Consider the following 20,485-nt stretch of genomic DNA (forward strand, 5'->3'; position numbering starts at 1 on the left):
GTTGCTATTTTGTTATTACCAATCAGTCACCCTCGTGTTGATGTCTATTTTTGTTTAGGTATTGTTGAGTTTATAGAGGATCCATGTTGCCAAAATCAAAGGGTTTGGTGCTTGGGGTGTTCTATTAAAAAAAATAATAATAATAACTAGACGTGGTTGTGTGATTGTTGGGTAGTTTTGTTTACTTGCACGGAGTAAAGGAGACAGGGGAGTCCATGTCCACAGTCCTCTCCTGCTGGAGGGAGGCGTAGCCACTGCTTATGTATACTCTGGTTAATTGCATGTTAATTTCTTCTTTGCAGTTGGCTGCGCTTAATCCTTTTGCAGTTCTGGTTGCAATTCAGGTCAAGCTCATCCACTTACAGCTGCCTCTGCAAAAATATGGTACTACATTTTCACATTTAGCAATAATAGTGTTTAGTAGGAACCACTCAGATCTTGAGACTCTTGTCCTGTCAAACATCCTATATAGTAAAAGGCTGATATGCAAATGGTCCCCATGGGCAGAAGTTCAACCAACCTGGAGTTAGGTGTGCACTGACCACCAGGGGGTGGCGCTGGCAGTGGGCGGCAGTGGAGGTGCTGCTGGCCCCGGCGGGCCTCGACGGAAGCAGGACGGTGGCGGGATGGTGGAACAAGTGAGCAGGCGGTGCCAGGCCAACGCAGGTGTGAGTGGGGGCCCCGATCGCCTCACTGGTCACCTTACAGATCAGCCCCCATCACCAGCCAGACCTAGGGACCCTACCTGTGCACGATTTTCATGCATCGGGCCTCTAGTCAGGAATAATGCTATCTGGATGGACATTTACAAACTAAATGAAGACCAAGTGCCTTGGCTTTATGTGTCATCTACACTAGAGTGCCTTCTGTCCTCATAAAGAAATGGGATTGGCGGAACCAGTTTGGCTCAGTGGATAGAGCGTCGGCCTGCAGACTGAAAGGTCCCTGGTTCAATTCCGGTCAAGGGCATGTACTTTGGTTGCGGGCACATCCCCAGTAGGTGATGTGCAAGTTGATTCTCTCTCATTGATGTTTCTAACTAACTAACTCACTCTCTCTCTCTCTCTCTCTTCCTTTCTGTAAAAAATCAATAAAATATATTTAGAAAGAAAGAAGTGGGATTGGCCATATTGTGATAGCCCTAAATCCTCATAAAATTCTAGGAAAATTTAGGAACTGGTTTAAGAATGTGCCTTGCCCACAAGCAGCCCTCTGTGGTGGCTGGGTAAGAGAATTATCCTCAGGCTCACCATGGTTTTAACCTGCAGTTTTGTCTGTCCCTTGCCCGTGGTCTGTGCCCTGGTGGCATTTATTGCGTGGAACTCACTTTCCCCGAGTGAAGAGCTGTCATTGTCCCTCTCCGTATCAAACTGTAACTACTCACACCTTGTCAGATAGGAGCCTCCTGGGAATCAAGTGGATTTGTTTTTGTTTTACCATTTCAACTTTCAGGAAGGAATCCAGCCCGTGGTTTCATAATTCAGGTATAATTGACATAGTTTTTATCTTTTGATTATGCCCTACATTTTATACCACGGAATTGTAACACTCTGTGAGTTATTTCTCACTTGAGAACTAAATGTAAGTCATGCTTGTATTCTTTTGTTCAGATATTCAGAGAAGTGAGATTGTTTTGTTTTGTTTTTTCACTGCAATACAAAACAGATGAGAGCAGACACTTCTTCATTTGTGCTCTCTTGAAAGATGGATTTTTTTTTTAAAAAAAAATACTCACTTCCTGTTGCCTCTTAAATATGTTTTTTCCCTCATTAGTAAGCTGACTGGTAACTATTGTGTCTTCTCTCCAGTGGCATGAGAAAGCCCTTTGTTTAGAAGGATGTGCCTTGCATTTCAATAACCCTGCCCCACTGCAGGGCCTCCGCTTCACAACTGGTCCCATTGACACTGCAATTCCTCTTCCAGGTACAGGCTGTCCTGCGCTGGGCCTGAGCAGGGAGGTGGGACAGAAAGGGGCACCCGTGGTCAGAGATGGTGTTTCTGCTGCAGCCACGGGGTCCTGGGAAGGCCAGAACCTTTTCCCGGAGCTGAATTTCCTTTAACTCACCACACACCACATGGGAGATTTGCATAAAGCCCGCATTCCGTCTAGGTCAGAGGACTTTCCCCTAGGAGTGTGGACACAGGGGTCTGTGAGTGAGTTTCAGGGATTGTTGAACCTTGGCCCCCCCCCACCCCCCCACCCCCCCCCCACACACACACACACACGGCCTAAGAGTGTGCATAAAACTGTGGGTCAGCGCACACTTCTTTCTGGAGCATTTTTACCAGATTCCAAAAGGTCCCAGGATCCAAAAGAGGTTAGGAAGGGACCTTCCTGTTGGCATACCTCCCTCTTCACCCCCTAGTGAGTTACCACGCGAGTTGGCACGCACATCCGGTGCACACTGCACACACCGCCTGGCTGTGCGAGCCTTCTGCAGATTAAAGAGTAATCCTTACAGCCCTCTTAGGAGTACAGGGTCATTCCCATTTTACAGATGAGGAAACTGAGGAACTCAGAGGCTAAGGGCCTTGGCCAAGGGCGAATAGCTAGTCAATGTCAGGGACAAAAAAAACACAAACACTTGAATCTGGGGGGTTGTGGCGGGGGAGGCGAGGCGGGGGGCAGAAATAAACAGGTTCAGGTACAGCAGTTGGCATGACAGTTTTATAGTTTTAACTTCTTTTTTTTTAATATATTTTATTGGTTTTTTTCAGAGAAGAAGAGAGAGGGATAGAGAGTTAGAAACATTGATGAGAGAGAATCATCCATCAGCTGCCTCCTGCACACCCCCTACTGGGGATGTGCCCGCAACCAAGGTACATGCCCTTGACCGGAATCCAACCTGGGACCTTTCAGTCCGCAGGCCGACGCTCTATCCACTGAGCCAAACCGGTTTCCCAGTTTTAACTTTGTTGTCACGTGGAGGATGCTGGCCTGTGCAGGTCCTCTAAGACACACACACACACACACACACACACACACACACACACAGAGTTCTGAAAACGGAGGGAGAAGGACCCTGGCCGGTCTGCTTTCCGGGCTCGGGCGGGGTGGCCGTGTGCTGCATGAGAAACAGGTGGCCGTGCCCGGGGTTCGGCAATGTCTTCCAAAAAAGCCAGGACAGTCTGGTATGCTATTTATGGGGGGGGCTTCCTCTTCCCTCGGACGCCCGGTTACACATGCCATGCAGTTCTGTTACTCTGCCGGGCTTATTTTAATGAAAACAACGCCAATTTTACTCCCACATTCGTTTTCCCGAGAAGCAGCCCTGGCCGTGCGGCTGGTGTGGGATTATTCCTGGGGCCTCGTTCTTCCCGCCGGGGCCTTGTGCCGGGCGAAGGGAGTGAGCTCGCGCCTGACTAAACATAGCCTCTCCACTCCCGGGACGGTGGTCTCCGGCAGCAGCCCGGGTGGGGGCTGGTGTTTATCCCCCCAGCAGATGTGTAAGGTGTGAGATCGGTGGAGCCGCTGCCGCTGTGGCTCTCCTGCGTTTTTTAAAGGCGATCGTTGTAAAGTCCCTGTGAGTATGGCTGGTTTTCACTTCAACACTTAAATCAAGCAGTGTCTGTTACCCCCAACACAGTTAACCTTGTTAAAAGTTTGTAGTGTCGTTTTTTACCACGTTCAACCCTAATGGGGAAAAACACAGCGGCTACATAGCGGTGTTATTTCTTTAAGTGAATGCTAATAATGGGTCCGATGTAAAATAACCGGGGCTCCAATAATAATAATGCACAGAGAAGCATGTTGTATTCTTAGGTCTCTAGGTTTAAGGTTATTGAGCAGTGGTTGTGTTTTTTGCCATTCGCTAGGCATACGCTTCTTGTGCAGAGTAACAAATTAAGAACAGTTGGGGAGATGTCAAAATCTAGTCAAGGAAATGCTGCCTGCTCATTCTTTGCAGTGAGAGTCAAGCCGTTCACAGGTCTATTTCGGATAAAAATCGGAGCACGGTGCAACTCCTTGCCTCACCGTCTACGTAGTCGGCGATGAGAAACCCAAGACTCAGGGAGGGTGAGCTTCTCGTGTTGACTCCACATTAGATTCGAATCCGGGTCTTTTGGATCCTTTGCTCATGGGCCGATTGCCTCCAAAGATTAATGTTGGTACAGGGTCCAGGGCGGAGCAAAGGGACACGTGCAGGAGGTGACTCCCGCATCCCGCGGTCCGTGGTGCCCAGCCAGTCCATGGAGAGGGCCACGGCCCTCCTCCCGCTGGCAGTCTGGGTGTGCTGGTGTTCTAGACCCGTGGCCGGCAAACTGCGGCTCGCGAGCCACACGCGGCTCTTTGGCCCCTGGAGTGTGGCTCTTCCACAAAAGACCACGGCCTGGGCGAGTCTGTTTTGAAGACGTGGCGTTAGAAGAAGTTTAAGTTTTAAAAATGTGGCTCTCAAAAATTCCAGTCGTTGTACTGTTGATATTCGGCTCTGTGGACTAATGAGTTTGCCGACCACTGTTCTAGACTCACTGTGCATATGTCACAACACACACTCGAACTCTGTTTCTTTTCATATGAGACGGGTTACCGGCGCCGTGGATCGTCTGCCTGTTTGATTTCTCCTCTCCGTGCGCCGTGGCGAGGCCCTGTCAGGACGGGGCTGTGGCTCCCTGTCCGCTGAGCTTGCGTTTCCCATCACACATCTGCAGGGTCCCGCTCGCTGCTCCGTGACCTGGCCACGGGGCGCCTGAAAAAGCGGGTTTCGTCCTTGCCTCCACGTGATGGCGCCCCCGCCTCCGCCGTCCCGTTGCTCTGTGTTGAATGCACACATGGGACCATGTTGAATGCACACATGGGACCGAGGTGGGGCTCTGCTCTCACACGCTTTCGGCGGCTGTGACCGGAGCAGAAGGGGGTGGTGAGCACTCCGTCAGGAGTTTAAGTGGCTCCGGGCGTTCGGCCGCAGACCTCCAGTGTGCTCTCAGCATTTCTCTGCTTCCCCGGCTCATCTCTCTGTCCTCACCCTTCCCGCTTTCACTCACTGGCCCTCCCCCGTCCCACCTCTGCCCTGCCCTGCTCTGTCTCCGCCCCTGCCTGCCGCCCTCTCCCCGGCCCTTCAGTGGAAGTCCCTCGATGATAACGCAGCCGCTCCATTAATAGAAGGGCAGGCGTGTTGGTAAAACAGGTCCGGCCGTTTCCATGTCGTCGTCGTTCCCACGTGGGTTTTGTTGGGAGCAGGTGGAGCTGGAACCCGGGGCTGCGTGCCCTGCCTGCCTGTGTTTGCTGCGAACAGTGTCCTGTATTTGACGGGGATATTTTAAGCTCGATTACCTCCCCCGGCTGATATGTTGCCTGTAAACTCAGCTGGTTCTCTTGGCTTCATGGTCACATGGCTCAAAATACACGCTTCGGCGTTAAGAGTTCGGCTAAAATAAGCACCGGCAGGTTATTAATTGCAGCGGAGTTGGGGAATAAGATGGGATGGCAGTTCTCCGAGCCGCTGTCAGCGGGGTGGTTTTTACTCGTATTTGCCGGGTGCTGCGTGAATGCTAACGTGCTGTTTTCTGCTCTGTTCCCTCATGCCTTCCCGGACGCAGAGAGAGGTAACCATCGACTTTCGCTTCTCCCCCTTCCCGGTGCCTTCGTGTCTGGCAGAGCTCACTCCCTGTCTGTCTCCGTGCCTCATGCCGCTTTCACAGCCATCCTTGTCTCAGAGAGACAGAACTTTATTTTGTGTAGCGTTTTATCATCAGCATTGTCGTGTGACCTCGTTTTAAAGTAAAGCGTTGAATTGCATCTTGGGCCCTAACCCTCTTTGTCTCTGGCCCTGCTCGGGGAAGGTGGCGGGCAGCTGCACGCAGGACATGGTCACTGGGGGGGTGGGGGGGGGGGCGCCAAGGCAGTCTCATGGGCGCACTAGCCGTAAGTTGACAGGACTATGTAGTTATGTGCCATGCTGGCTAAGGATTTAGTCATGTGCCATGCTGGGTAAGGAGGCTTCTCCCGATCTCGGAGAAGTAATAGTAGGATCTGCTTATGCTGCGTATTCGCGAGTTTTAGCGATAAGGTTTGGCTCCAGGCTAATAGCCGGAAGGCCTGGCTCCATTTCCATGTCGATTCTGGGCCCACATACGTGGAATTCCAAGCAGCCTGTGGAAAGCATGTTACTAGTCTGCGTCTCCAGGGCTCGGAATGTCAGCCTGCCTGTCAGGCCGAGTGGAGGCTTTGCTCTCCTCGTTCTGTACCTCTGTCACGTAATAAAAGCTCCCCCTTTCCCACATGTTTTGTTTTCCGACTGCAGTTCACGCTCGGTGTTATTCTGAATTAGTTTCAGGTGCACTGCGTAGCGGTTACCAGTGTTTCCCAACCTTCTCTCGTGATGAGAATCACCTGGTGGAGTTGTTAAAACACAGATTCCTGAATCCCAACTAAGAAGTGCTAAACTAGAATTTTTGGGAACATATAGGTAAAATTGTATACTTAACTAGTGCTCTAAGACAGATTTTATATACAGAGCACTAAGTTAAGTATGCAATTTTATCTATATGTTCCCAAAAATTCTAGTTTAGCACTTCTTAGTTGGGATTCAGGAATCTGTGTTTTAACAACTCCACCAGGTGATTCTCATCACGAGAGAAGGTTGGGAAACACTGGGTTAGACCGTCACACGCTATACAGAGTGCTCCCCCTGGTGTGTTCAGGGCACACACCGTTACTGGTGTTACTGACTCCACTCCCTACACTGTGCTTTACATCCCATGACTGTCCTAAAACTGCCGATTCCTTCTTAAACCTTTCACCTCTCTCCATTTTTAAAAATATATTTTTTAAATTAATTTCAGAGAGGAAGGGAGAGGGAGAGAAAGACAGATGCATCAATGATGAGAGAGAATCATTGACTGGCTGCCTCCTGCACACCCTCCCACTGGGGGATCGAGCCCGCAACCCACTCGTGTGCCCTGGCTAGGAATCAAACCGTGATCTCCTGGTTGATAGGTTGATGCTGAACCACTGGGCCACACCAGCCGGGACCCTCTCTCCATTTTTGATAAAAGGAGAATGTTTTGAAATGTTTCTCCTTGAAGGAATGGTCATGGTTTCTGCTTGGCAAAGTAAGGAGACACAGGCCATTGCTTTAGAGTGGGTCTCAGTGAACCACCTGGCTGGGCTGAGCCAGCTCCCTGAGGGCACTGTCCTCCCTGAGGAGGAGCTGCTGTCTGTGCTCAGCGGGGAGGAGGGAGCAGGAAATGGCATAGACTGGGGGGTGCGGGGTGAGGGGTGGGGGCACTCTCAGGACCAGCCTTCCAGAGGGGGTAATAAAGAGAACTTGGGAGTCTGACCTCTGGAGGTAGTGGAATGTTCTGGAAAATGAGGGCTGGCTGTTAGGATGTGAACCCCCTGATCTGAAGTCCTAAGTCCTGTGTGAGCCAATGGTGAGGCTGTTTCCAGCAGTTTGTGAGTTCCCACCCTCAGGTCTTTTCGCTGGGAAGCGGTTGCTCTGAATATGAACAGCAAGACTGCTTTATTTTTTTTTTAATCTTTTTTTATTATTGTTTGAAGCATTACAAATAGTAGTACATATGTCTCCCTTTTCCCTCCTTGGACCTCCCCCAAGACTGCTGTAGAGATGGCTCCCGGTTCCGGTCCGCCCAGGCCACCTGGATGTTTGCAGGTGGTGGAGTTCCGGATCTGCTGTGCGCCCGGCCGGTGTGGCCTCAGGGCGGTGCCTGGCGAGGGGCTTTCTGTGGAGAAGTGTTCACCCAGGTGACAAGTCCAGTCAGCACCCTAAGCTTGCAAGGAAGGAAGAAGGAAGTTGAGTTTACCAGGCTGGAACCTGAGCTTTGTGCTGTTCATGATGGTCCCGTGGGGTGCATATGCCACGGGGTAAAATGAGGAAACAAAGGTGTGTGTGTGTGTGTGTGTGTGTGTGTGTGTGTGAGAGAGAGAGAGAGAGAGAGAGAGAGAGAGAGAGAGAGATCTTCTGGATTGGCCATCTAGGAAGATGACATTTCTTACTCCCTTTCTCCCTTGTCCCTCCTCCCACCCCAAAACAAGCCTTTCAGAGCCAATAAGAATATAAGAGCAGGCAGTCTTAGAGCAGGACTCCTCCCCCAGGCCCTGTGCAGGTGGAGCGGAGAGGAGAGAAGGCCCTTATCACAGAGGGCTAGACATGGCTGCTCGGACCAAATCTCTTCGCTGCTGTTTTGTCCTTATTTGCAGGTGGGGCCCACCCTCTGCAGTAGTGACAACCCTGTGGTTTACAGAAAGATGGGCTGGGAGGAAAGGGCCTTTACATACAATTCAGCGAGTCTTAACATAATTCATATGCATGCGAGTGGTCATTAAGACATCCCTCGTGGGTTAGGAGGCAGTACTTCAGGCTTTTTCTTGTACTTGGTTTACCACATTTATAATGATACTGGAGGCCTAGTGCACAGCATTTGTGGGGGGTCCCTCAGCCCAGCCTGTACCCTCTCACAGTCCGGGACCCCTTGGGGGATGTCTGACTGCTGGCTCAGGCCCATTCACCACGCCAGCAGTCGGACATCCCCCCAGGGGTCCTTAGCACTGCGGGAGTAGCTGCGCTTGCCAGCGTGAGCCCAGCTTCTGGCTGAGCTCAGCTTCTACACTGACCACCAGGGGGCAGCTCCTGCGTTGAGCGTCTGCCTCCTGGTGGTCGGTGCTTGTCATAGCGACTGGTCTTTCCGAGGTCTTGTCAATTTGCATATTAGCCTTTTATAATATAGGATTGCTCAGATCAAATACCGTTATTCGAATGCCTGTCACTTGCCAGCCTTCACAAGTTCCTGGCTTCAAACATGATGTGTATTTGACCTGAGCAAATTTGGATTCTGGGGAGGACTGTGTCAAATTGTGGAGATGTGGTAAGGGACCCTAACCGAGGAGGTCTGGGGACAGACAGAGTGGAAGGGAGCCTAATAGGAAAGAAAGAGATGTTACTGCCAGACAGGTCCGGGCTGTATGTTACTCACAAAGTCAGCTTGTTCCCGCGCTGCCCCAGGAAGCAGAGCTCGATCCTGCAAGCAACAGTCGCAGGGAGGCAAGTTTCAGCTCATTACTTAGGGGGGAAAATATTCTGGTTCACTAGAAATGTCCCAGTAATGGGAGACAGGCTGATTGCCTAAGTGAGATTTCATATTACTGAAATGGCCCGGGCACCGCCTGCCCAGACTGCTGTAGATGGGACTTTGAAATGTTAGTCTAGGTCAGTGGTTGGCAAACCCATTAGTCAACAGAGCCAAATATCAGCAGTACAACAATTGAAATTTCTTTTGAGAGCCGAAAACCGCCTTCTGCGCACGGGTCACGAAGTTTCAATCATATTGTGTGTGCGCGCCCACATGTGGTGTTTTGTGGAAGAGCCACACTCGGGAGCCCAAGAGCCGCATGTGGCTCTCGAGCCACAGTTTGCCGACCCCTGGTCTCGGTGACCAGTGAGAAGTCTGTAGATGCCTCTTGAAGTCCTTTTGAAGGAGATAAAAACATAAGCAAATTCTATAATATTTATGTAGGAACCTGATGGATCTGGAGGTTTGCATCACGGTGCATCAGGGCCAGAAAGGGCCCTCGGAAATGGTGTTTTTTGTGATTTTTGGTGTATCCCCCTCACTTAGGGATGAGATTAGACTCCATGCCCAAGGTTCTATACCTTAGTGCAGGGGTCTTCAAACTACGGCCCGCGGGCCACATGCGGCCCGCAGAGGAGTCTGATCCGGCCCGCCAGGTTTTTTGGGCAGTGAGCGCAGCCGAGGTGTTACAGTAGGAATTAGTAGTTCATATAGTCCGGCCCTCCAGCTCTCTGAGGGACCGTGATCTGGCCCCCACTTTAAAAAGTTTGAGGACCCCTGCCTTGGTGGGACCAATCATAAAATAGGACTAGAATTCATTGCCCAGTTGTTGTGCACTGACTCTGAGAGAGGACAGGCACAGCCGAGACCTGCATGGCAAGCACAGCTCCCATCCTTTGGGGCACAGACTTAAATACCGGAATAAACTAGACACAAGCCTGGGCCAGCAGGCCAGGCAGGCTTCCGGGCTGGACCTCACAGAGTGCAGGAGCAGCGGGCTCCAGACCGCGCAGGAGGCCGGTGGCCAGCAGGCGCAGGAGCTGCCACGAGTGGACACGAGGCCCGCGCTCTGGGGCGGACGGCAGAACTCCTCGGGTGGAGGAGAGATGCTGGTGGGACAGATGTGGGGAGTCCTGGAATCCAGACAAGATTTTTAGACTTCCTGTGGGTGGCCATAGAGCTTTGAAGAGATTTTTTGGGTTTTATTTATTTATTTATTGCCTCATAGCAATGGGGCCGACTGTGGCATTTTGAAGGAAAAGGAGCGGTGGGTGTGAGACTGTGTGTGTAGACGTTAGGATAAGTCTCGGGAGGAAGAGCAGCCAGAGGAAGGGGCCAAAAACGGCTTCCCTTGAGCTTGGGCTTCAGAAGTGATGCCGCCGCTCACCTCGTTTTTACGTAACACCTTGTTGCCTTGATGGTGGCTGAGACTGGGGTGGAGAGGCCTCCGGACCACAGCCTGGAGGGAGGCTGCTCAGCCCGCAGTGTGGGCCGGCTCCTCGCTCAGACCCAGCCCTCAGCCCGCTGCCACGGGGCCCGCTCTGGCCTCTGACCTGTGGGTGCTGCCGGCCTGTGTTTCAGGAAGGACGGGCACTCGGGTCCGATGGCAGCCAGGCCTCGATGGGTATTGGGGATGAATAAGGCACACGTCATCTTCGGGGAGCTGCACGGAATTGTGGGAAGACAGACTCATAAAGAAACATGTATGGCCCTAAGAACATTGTATGGGGAGCCGTGGCAGCACTGGGCAGGGCACCCACCCGGCTTCAGCTAAGCCCTAAACCTCAACAGAGGCATGGAGACAGATGGACAAAGGCAGGCAAGAGGGGAGGTGGTGAGGGGAGGGTGGGGGAGGGCCAGGCAAGGAAAGAGGGGTCTAGGGCCGAAACTGGTTTGGCTGAAGGGATAGAGCATCGGCCTGTGGACTGAAAAGTACCGGGTTCAATTCCGGTCAAGGGCATGTATCTTGGTTGCGGGCACATCCCCAGTAGGGGTGTGCAAGAGGCAGCTGATCGATGATTCTCTCTCATCGATGTTTCTAACTCTCTATACCTCTCTCTTCCTCTCTGTAAAAAATCAATAAAATTAAAAAAAATAAAAAAAGAATGAAAGAGGAGTCTAAGGCATTTCAGAAGGTAAAATGGGCTGAACTTGGGGCTGGGGTGAGGAAGTCCTGGTTCTAGCGTGGAGGACACCAGCTGAGAGAGAAGGTAGGGAGGTCAGATGTGGGCGGGCTAGAGTTTGAGGGCCTGCACGCAGTCAGGTAAAGGCGCCCCTGACCTGGAGCCAGGTTCAGGGGGTCCCCCCGAGGGGCTGCCTGGGCGTGGCGAGGCCTTCACGTGGCCGGTTGCCCCGGTGCCCCCATCCCCATGCCTTTCCGAGGAAGCAGAGGGCGTCTTGGGGAAAGGATCAGTCACAGTCTGTGAGAAGACCACCAGTTCTTACATTAGTAGAAATCATTAAAAACAAATTCATCTGGGATTATAATATATGCAGACATTATCCTGGCTTAGCAACAAACGCAAAGCAGTCATCGTGATCCGTAACCAGGCATTTATTTTTTATAAACACTTTGATCTTTAAACCACTAACAGTGAGACATTGAGTTAATATGGCACGGTTCTTTTGAAGCCAGGTAATGCCACAGTAATTACCCTTTTCATCAGCAAAATAGACACCTAAGCCAGCCCCGGCTGCATGCTCACCGCGGGTGAGGGTCTGAGCTCATCCTGTGGTCACCCGCCCGAGGGCTGGAGGAGGAGTCGTGCTTGACAGACAGAACCGGGGCCTGGGGCAGGATCCAGTCTGCAGGGTCTCTGTGCTCCAGCGCCCCCTGTGGCTGCCCCTCAGCTTCCGCCTGCAGCTGGGGTCCTCGCCTCTGTGCACATGTTTGCTTCAGCGCCTATTTGCTTCTGCGGCCCTCTGTCGGTCACTGTATCACTCATGCAAATCTGTGTTCTTCTCCAGCCTGTTTTGCTTATAATCATATTTGTTTCTCTCGTTAAAAGGTTTCTATAAAATTCCCTTTTCATTAAGTGTTGTTAGAGAGTCCAAGGCTATCGCCGACCTGGTTTGGGGAACACTGTACAGGTGTACCTCGTTTTACTGCATTTAGCAGATACAACTTTTTTTTTTCTTTTTCTTTTTTTTAACAAATTGAAGGTTTGTGGCAACCTCACGCCAAGTGAGTCTTTTGGTGCCATTTTCCAACAGGCTCAGATGAAGGTTAGAGTTTCCAGCAATAAAGCATTTTCATTGAGGGCATGCACATTATTTCTGTAGATACAGTGCTATTGCACACTTAATAGATGACTGTTCTGTGTAAACACAACTTTTATAAGCACTGGGGAGCCAAAAACGACACGTGACTCACTGCATTACTGTGGTCTGGCACCAGACCCGCAGCGTCTCCAAGATAAGCCTGAAACATCACTGAGTGACAGGACTGAAGCTGTCCCACGTAGGCACATCACGAGAAGAAGGCAGGGATCTTGGGAAAAGATCATCATGCTGGGAAAATAGAAAGAGGTAGTCCACGTCGGAGACGGAGTGACTCCAGGAAAGAAGCCACAGGCCCGAGTCTGCGGGAGCTGAGCAGGGCTGCTGAGGACAGGACACTGTTGACACCACTCAGTCACCAGGAGTCAGACTCAACAGCACCTACCACACACATGCCTGTGGTCCTGTCACTCAGAAAGGAATTCCTCGTACCCGTAAAGCTGTCCCTCTGTTTTAGGTAGCTGTTGAATTTTTTTTTTTTTTTTTTAACCATTGCATACTGTTTACCACTGACCCACGGGCCACCAGCTCAGTTAGCATTCTCCACCGGAGTGTGTTAGTCAAGATTCCTTTTGTAACGTCCTGATGACTTTTGTTTGTACAGAGATTTTGCTTATGTAGCAAGAGACAGAGATACGCGGATCTTGAAATGTCATGTATTTCGATGTGACACACCAGCAAAAGCCATCGCCACGAGTCTCCACGAGATCTGCTCCAAGGTGAGGCGGGTCAGGGTGCAGGGCCGCCTCCCTCTCTGTCCTCACTGCTGAGCGGGGAGCGGGGTGTAGGGGCGGGAGGGTGGCCCGCTGACCGCACATGGAGCCGCTGGCCCAGACACGGCGCTCTGGGGAGGACACTGGAGACACAGTGTCCTTTGTTCCACGTGGCGTGAAAGCTTGGGCTGGGAATGAAGATGTGAGTTGCTTTGGGGACCATTGAAGGGGTCCATCCTTCCTTCCTTCCTTCCTTCCTTCCTTCCTTCCTTCCTTTCTCCCTCCCTCCCTCCCTCCCTCCCTCCCTCCCTCTCTCCCTCCCTCCCTCTCTCCCTCCCTCCCTTCCTTCCTTCCTTCCCACAGCACCATAAACGAGTAAAAGTGATGACTCTCCTAACAGAAAAGAAACCATTTGGAAGATGGCTGACAGATTGAGACAGTTTGAGAATAACAACGACAGCAGCTAACATTTCTGAGTGCTTACGTTTAATCCTAGAACTGACATAACATTATGGTTAGGGACTTAAACATTATCATCCCCATGTACACTGGAGGAAAAGAGACACACAGGGTCAGGTGACTTGCTCAAGGTCACACAGCTAGGAAGTGGCGGAGGCAGGATTTAAACCCATGTCCGGCCGTCTCTCCCCTTACCCACGGCTTCATGATCTGCGGTTTCAGTACCCACGGCCAGCCTCCATCTGAAAACATTACATGGAAAACTCCAGGAACAAGCAGTTCATGCGTTTTAACTTGCCCATCTCTCTGAGTAGTGTAATGAAATCTCGTGCCATCCTGCCCCATCCGACCAAGACACGAGTCCTCCCTTTGCCCAACATATCCACACTGGATGTTCCGCCCGCCCATTAGCCACGTGGTCGTCCTGTTATCAGGTCAGCCATCTCGGTATCACCGGGCTCGTGTTCAAGTAACCCTTATTTTTGTTTACTAATGGCTCCAAAGCCATTCGCATAACTTTCATCAACGTATATTGTTATAGTTGTTCTATTTTACTGTTGTTGTTAATCTCTTACCGTGCCTAGTTTATCGTGGATGTGTATGTAGAGGAGAAAGCAAAGCATTTACAGGGTTCAGTACCATCCAGGGTTTCAGGGCTTGGCATGGGTCCCTGTGGGACAGGGGGGACTAATGTGTTTTGTCCCCAGAGCCCTGAACATGGTACCCGAGAGGCATCGCCCAGAAGCAATGGGGGATGCCCACTGCACTGTCCACTGTCCACAGTGGGCCAGCAGGTCCCCACAGGCCAGGGATATTTGTGTGGGTCGTGTTAGTAACAATGGGCGTGAATGGAAGAATAAATGTCAACTGATTAGGAGACTGTTGCTGTAAGGCATATTCTCCTCACAGTCCTAGGGAAAAGGGCAGAGTTCTCAGCAGGCAGCTGGTTTAACCTGGACGTACAGCCTGCTGAGGTACCTGACTGGCTCGAATTGCTGGCGGCGAGCTCTATAGCCACAAGCCCACGCTGTGATTTCTCTTCTTCAGATTATGGCCGAACGGAAGAATGCCAAAGCCCTGGCCTGCAGCTCCCTACAGGAAAGAGCCAATGTGAATCTCGACGTCCCCTTGCAAGGTAGGTCGGCGGCACCTGCTCTCCATCCTACTCAGGAGCCGAAGGGCCCGGGATGGTCCCCTGATGCTTCCCATCTCCTCAAAACCTCGCTCACGTCCACCAGCTCCCGCTGAGCGGGCCCGCGGGTACCACGGCTCCGAGTTGATTTGTGTCAATGGGATTGGGCATAAAGAGCCGAGATAAGTTTTGTTGTTGAACAAGATTAATAGATTTTATCCTTAGTGGTTTCCTACCTCATCTACAGCCTGGGTAAGGACTAGCTAGCTAGAAAATGGGTGGGTTGATATTCGGAGGGGTTCTGTTTAGTTATTTTCCCTGATTGCGCCCTTTCTGATTAAATTTTCTCTGGGCGTCAACCACACCTACATACAGGACATCAAACGCTGTTCTTTAGTGCACATCAAAGAGGCAATGACAACTTTAACACATAGATTCCAGGTCCTGCTTTTTTCTTTTTTTCTTTTTTTTTTTTTAATTCCAGAGAGGAAGGGAAAGGTAGAGAGAGACTGATTCTCGATCGGCTGTCTCCTGCACACCCCACACAGGATTGAGCCCATAACCTGGGCATGTGCCCTGACCAGGAATCCAACAGGGACCTCCTTCCTGGTTCATAGGTCGATGCTCAACCACTGAGCCAGGCCGGCTGGGCTAGGTCCTGCTTTCAACTGTGTCTGTGCCTGGGAAATGGAAGTTGAATGGGATTTTGATTGACGGAGCCCCAGCGTCTCTGTTCTTATAGAGCGAGGGCCTCATTTTCCTCCAACAACGGAGGACAGTGTGGCTCCGGGAGTGCGTTCCAGATGGCACCGGGTGATGGCTGTGCTGACGTGTGTGTGTGGGAACCACAGAAAGATGTGCTGCTCTTGTTCCCTGCAGTAGATTTCCCGACACCAAAGACCGAGCTGGTGCAGAAGTTCCACGTGCAGTACCTGGGCATGTTACCTGTGGACAAGCCAGTCGGTACGTGAGGCGAGTCTGTCTCTCCACCTGCAGGTGTTGGGGAGCTCAGGGGAGTGTCCGCCCTCCCGCAAGGGTGGGTCTGCTGTTTCGGGCCCTCTCCTTGTCTTGCATCAGGCCCTTGCACTGTCACAGCCAGAGCACACGGACAGTCCTGATCGAAAGAGCGAGGACAGGCTAAGCCCTTGGTCCCCGGAACGCAGGGCCGTGATAAAGCGGCACCTGTCTCTCGTTACGCAGCATTCCGGAGAAGCGTGATCCAGGGCTCTGCTGTTCTCCAGGGGCTTCCGTCTCGGGCCCGGGCGCCTGCTTCCCTCCTTGCCACCTGGATGCCAGCGGGGAGGGCTGGGGGAGTCCTCATGCTTTCCCTCAGGCTGTTCCTGCTTTCCCTTCAGGCTGTGTCTGAGAAGCAGCGCACACAGCAGTCAGCTCACACCCAGGGCAGGGCCTCGCTGCTCGGCCATAAGAAGCTGAGAGGCGGCGGGAGGTGCCCCGTTGGCCCGGATGGACCCTCGCACTGCTGGGGTGTAAAATCCTGCGCTGCTTGGGGAAACGGTCTGGCAGGCATGGAGTCACCGTTTGACCCAGAATTCCTAGACACATACTCCGGTGAAATGAAAACATCCGTCCTCTCAGAAATGTGTCTGTGAATGTTCACAGCAGCATTGTTGTAAGGATCAAAAAGTAGAAACAGGCCAGATGTTCATCAGCTGACACGTGGACAAATGAGGTGTGATGCCGCCGGGCAGAGGGATCTTCCTTGGCAAGGAGGAGGGATGGCGCGCTGGCACACGCTGCCACGTGATGAACCTGGTCCACATGTGCGAAGTGTGAGAAGCCAGTCACAAAGGCCCACATACTCTGGCTCCTTGTGTGGGCAATGTCCAGAACAGGCAGTCACTTAATTTCTAGGGCTAGGGGGCTGGGAGGCCATGAAGGGTGACTCCTTTATGCTACAGGTTTCTTTGTGGACTGATGAAAATTTTCTAAAGTGGGCTGTGGTGATGGCTGCACAACTCTGAATATACAAAAAAAAAATTTTAATTATACATTAAAAATTATTTTAATCCTCACCCAAGGATATTTTTCCATTGATTTTTAGAGTGAGTGGAAAGAGTTGGGGAGAGAGGAGAGAGAGAAACTTCTATGTGTAAGAGAGAGATTGACTGTTTGCCTCCTGCATGCATCCTGACTGGGCCCAGGGCGGGGATTGAACCTGCAACCCTTTGATGCACAGGCCAATGCTCTCACTACTGAGCCACACCGGCCAGGGCAGTTTTACTGACTTTACAGGGAGGGGAAGGAAGAGAGAGAAACATCGATGTTTGAGAGTAACATCAACTGGTTGCCTCCTGTACGCGCCTCCACTGGGGATTGAACCCGCAATCTAGGTGTGTGCCCTGACCAGGAGTTGAACCCACCGTCTTTCAGTGTGTGGGACAATGCTCCAACCCACTGAGCCGCACAGCCTGGGCTGAATTAGACACTCTGAGTGAGCGGCTTGTCTGTTAATGTGAATTATATCGCGGTAAAGTTGTTATTCCGTTCCCCTCCAAAAAGCAGCTGTGGGAACTCGCAGGAAAAGTGCCCATTGAACAGCTCCTGCACCTCCGGTAAAGGTGCCGCCTGGCGTGGCCTTGTTGAAGCAACAACGTAAATGGTGGCTCCTGTGGGGTCCCCTTTCCAAAGCTCCGTGCTTAGGAAAAGGTGGCATTTGCTTGAGTCCTGTCTATACAGCCGGGGCCGGGGAACCTTGAGAGAGCGAGAGGGGAGCATGTGGTCCGATCAGACAGGACATCGCTCACTACATCTCCGATGTCTCCTGACCCTTCCTGTGGAAAAGGCTGCCATCTTGTTTTTTTAAGCAAACATGAGAAATGAAATGTCTTCTGGGGCTACAAAAAACAATCCGCCTGGGTGCAGCTGGTCCTGGGTGATTTGGGCCCACATTTGTGAGTGATACGTAGCTATAGGGCCGTTTTTTTCCCTTCTTTTTTAAATATATACTTTATTGATTTTTCACAGAGAGGAAGAGAGGGGGATAGAGAGTTAGAAACATCGATGAGAGAGAAACATCGATCAGCTGCCTCTTATACACCCCCAATTGGGGTATGCCCGCAACCAAGGTACATGCCCTTGACCGGAATCGAACCCGTGACCTTTCAGTCTGCAGGCCGATGCTCTATCCACTGAGCCAAACCGGTTTCAGCTCTAGGGCCCTTTTCAGTGATTCCTTCAATCCACGCAGGAATGGACACCCTGAACAATGCCATAGAAAGTCTAATGACCTCGTCCAGCCAGGAGGACTGGCCGTCGGTGAACATGAGCGTGGCCGATGCCACTGTGACGGTCATCAGTGAGAAGGTGAGAAGGATCGCGCATGCACCTGGCCTGTCTGGGTGACCCTGGGGTTTTGGACACAGCAGTCTTCCGTGGAACTTAGGTACCTAGGAGGGCTGGAGCTCTGGGGAGCTGTGCTTGCTTATGATTAAAATAGCCTCCATTTAAAAAAAGATTTGCCCTTTGCGTCTGGGTGTCTGCGCACCTTTGCTTCCATTCCGGTGCTCCTGCTTCCTTCTCCCTCATCTGCCCACAGAGTGAAGTGAACTCATTCGCTGGCGGTGCCTGGTGGTTGGGTGTTCTGGCCGGTCCCTCTCGCTCCGGTGGCGAAGGGGCCTTGTTTCTGGGGTTGGGGGCCAGGAGAGGCTCCCACTGTCGGGGATCCTGCGGTCTGGTGGTAGCAGGGCCACTGGTCATCTTGAGTGAGGCCGGCATTCGCCTCCACTCACGTTATCCCAGCCTCGTGGTGGGAGAAACGGAAGCGCACAGAGGTTAGGGAGCTGCCCAAGGCCGCAGAGCTGGAAGCGGCAGGGTCAGGCCTGAGCACAGGCAGGCTGGCTCCGGACTCTCCCGCCTCTGCCTCCGTGAGACAGCGGCGTGGAAAGACGCCCATCCTCGGCGGCTCCTCTGTCCTCCAGCAGGTCACCCTCAGCCACTTCACCTGCTAAGGGAGAGGAAGATGCTCACTGAGCCTGCCTGCCTCTCCGGCGTGCGGCGCTGGGTTCTCTTCGGTCTCCAAACGGGTCTCTCCCTCTCCTGCTCCTGTGCCCCACGCCTTTGCCCACCCGAATTTCCACTTGAACGTAATTTCTCCCCAGAAAACTCCCAGGCCTCCCAGACTGTTACAGAGATCACGAGCAATCAAACAATGCAGGAGAGTCTGGAGAGACTCACTTTGTTCACCGCGGTAGACTCAGAGAAAATGAATTCAAATTCTAAGCAAGGCTACAAGCAGAACTTCCCTTTTTTATTAAAGAGCCAGCCCTGTGTGTGCTTAGTGGTTCTCTCGCTGCTGGCCTTGAAAACAACACCGTTCTATCCAATTAAAAAATGCACCTGGCATGGCATTGAGAGAATGGGCGTCTCTCGTCTCGGACCTACAGGGTCAGACAGCTAAGTTTATCTTCCTCATTATTCAAGCAGGCTAAAGCAGACTAGAAAGCAAACATTTTTTTTTTTAGAATAAGAGGCCGTCTAAGAAGAACAGCAGAAAATTCCAAACAGCGGTTTTCACAAAATAGGGGTTTTCCTTCTCAAGACTGGCTCAGGTGGCCTGTTAATCCCACAGCACCTGCGTGAATGCTTAGTACGTCACGGTGCTAACGGCCCACCGGTCACCATGCTGGTTGTGTTCACTAATTTCAACGTGCATGTGGTTGCTGCTGGGAAGGGCGTGGTATTCGTCAGGATGTATGCGAACCTTCCTTCTCACGGCATCCCATGGATACCAGCGTGTGAGAGAGAGAGAACGATTTGGAGACTTTCTGTTGTACATGGTTTTGGGTAGAATGTGACTCAGCGTGCCATGTGGCTGGGGAAGGTGACCTGGATGGAGACAGGTCCCGCGGTTCCTTCTCTCTGGGGGACTCGGGGTTTCCAGTAGGTTCACCAGAGCAGATGGGCCCTGGGTGGCCGGTGGGGGGAACATGTAAGAAGATGCAGGACACCGCCCCCTGCTCAGGGAGCGCCCGGGCTTGGAGCACGTGCACAGGGAGCGGAACACACGCCTCGGTTGTGAGTAGTTCAGAGCGAGATTAAATGCCAGGATGAGACACCCCCAGCAGCGATGGCCTTTCCAGCCCCTGGGGGCACGTGCTTCCTGGGTTCAGCCTGGCTGCGTATTTTCAGGTGGCCACCCTAAGCTTGGATCTCTGGTTGGGGGTCCGGACGTGTTTGTGACGGCCGCCCGGCTCCCCGAGAGCGGCCGCTGAGCGGTGTGTCTTGCAGGACGAAGAGGAAATCCTAGTGGAGTGCCGGGTGCGGTTCCTGTCCTTCATGGGCGTCGGGAAGGACATCCACACGTTTGCCTTCATCATGGACACGGGGAACCAGCGCTTCGAGTGCCACGTGTTCTGGTGCGAGCCCAACGCCGCGAATGTGTCCGAGGCGGTGCAGGCCGCCTGCATGGTGAGTGCTCCCGCTGCGGGGACGGTCCGCCCGCCGCCCTGCTCATGTTGTCTGTGCCGTAAGTCGGAGCAGAGTCCCTGGTTTAAAAGGAGAGGAGTCTAATCTCAAAAGTAACGCTTTCCTGTGTCACACTCTCATTCTTGGGGGCAGAATCAATTGTGACAGTCAGTTTACCATAACTGGGGGCGAGGGCACCTGCAAGAAGCAGGGCCGGATGCAGCCAAATTCCATCGAGATTCTGGGAACGTTGGAATGGATGATCTTTGAAACCACAAGTCTGAGGATTCTCAGTCCTTAGTCCCTTACGAATTTCAGGGTGTGATCAGGAAGTGTTAGTCATGCATGAGTTGGTACTGTTTTGAACCGACTGGAACTTTAAAAAAAAATTTTAGTGGATTGAATGATTTTTATTTCAGAGAGTTGGTTTATGGGCACTGTTCTTACA

At 52.0% G+C, this 20,485-nt stretch overlaps 1 protein-coding gene across 14 annotated transcripts in view; it reads left to right on the forward strand.

Moving 5' to 3' along the window:
* APBB2 (amyloid beta precursor protein binding family B member 2) overlaps positions 1-20,485 on the forward strand; it is a 323,734-nt gene that overhangs the window by 297,465 nt on the left and 5,784 nt on the right. For 12 of the 14 annotated variants that reach the window (XM_084900691.1, XM_084900689.1, XM_084900679.1 and 9 more), the window contains 5 exons: positions 12,914-13,028; positions 14,529-14,616; positions 15,493-15,576; positions 17,822-17,937; positions 19,861-20,040. In XM_084900691.1, the coding sequence (XP_084756817.1) occupies positions 12,914-13,028; positions 14,529-14,616; positions 15,493-15,576; positions 17,822-17,937; positions 19,861-20,040 (583 nt within the window). The remainder of the gene's footprint in view (positions 1-12,913; positions 13,029-14,528; positions 14,617-15,492; positions 15,577-17,821; positions 17,938-19,860; positions 20,041-20,485) is intronic. The other 2 variants (XM_084900686.1, XM_084900684.1) reach the window with 1 other exon arrangement.

Source organism: Pipistrellus hanaki, assembly GCF_964339955.1.
Source record: "Pipistrellus hanaki genome assembly, chromosome: 1".
Taxonomy (NCBI): Eukaryota; Metazoa; Chordata; class Mammalia; order Chiroptera; family Vespertilionidae; genus Pipistrellus; species Pipistrellus hanaki.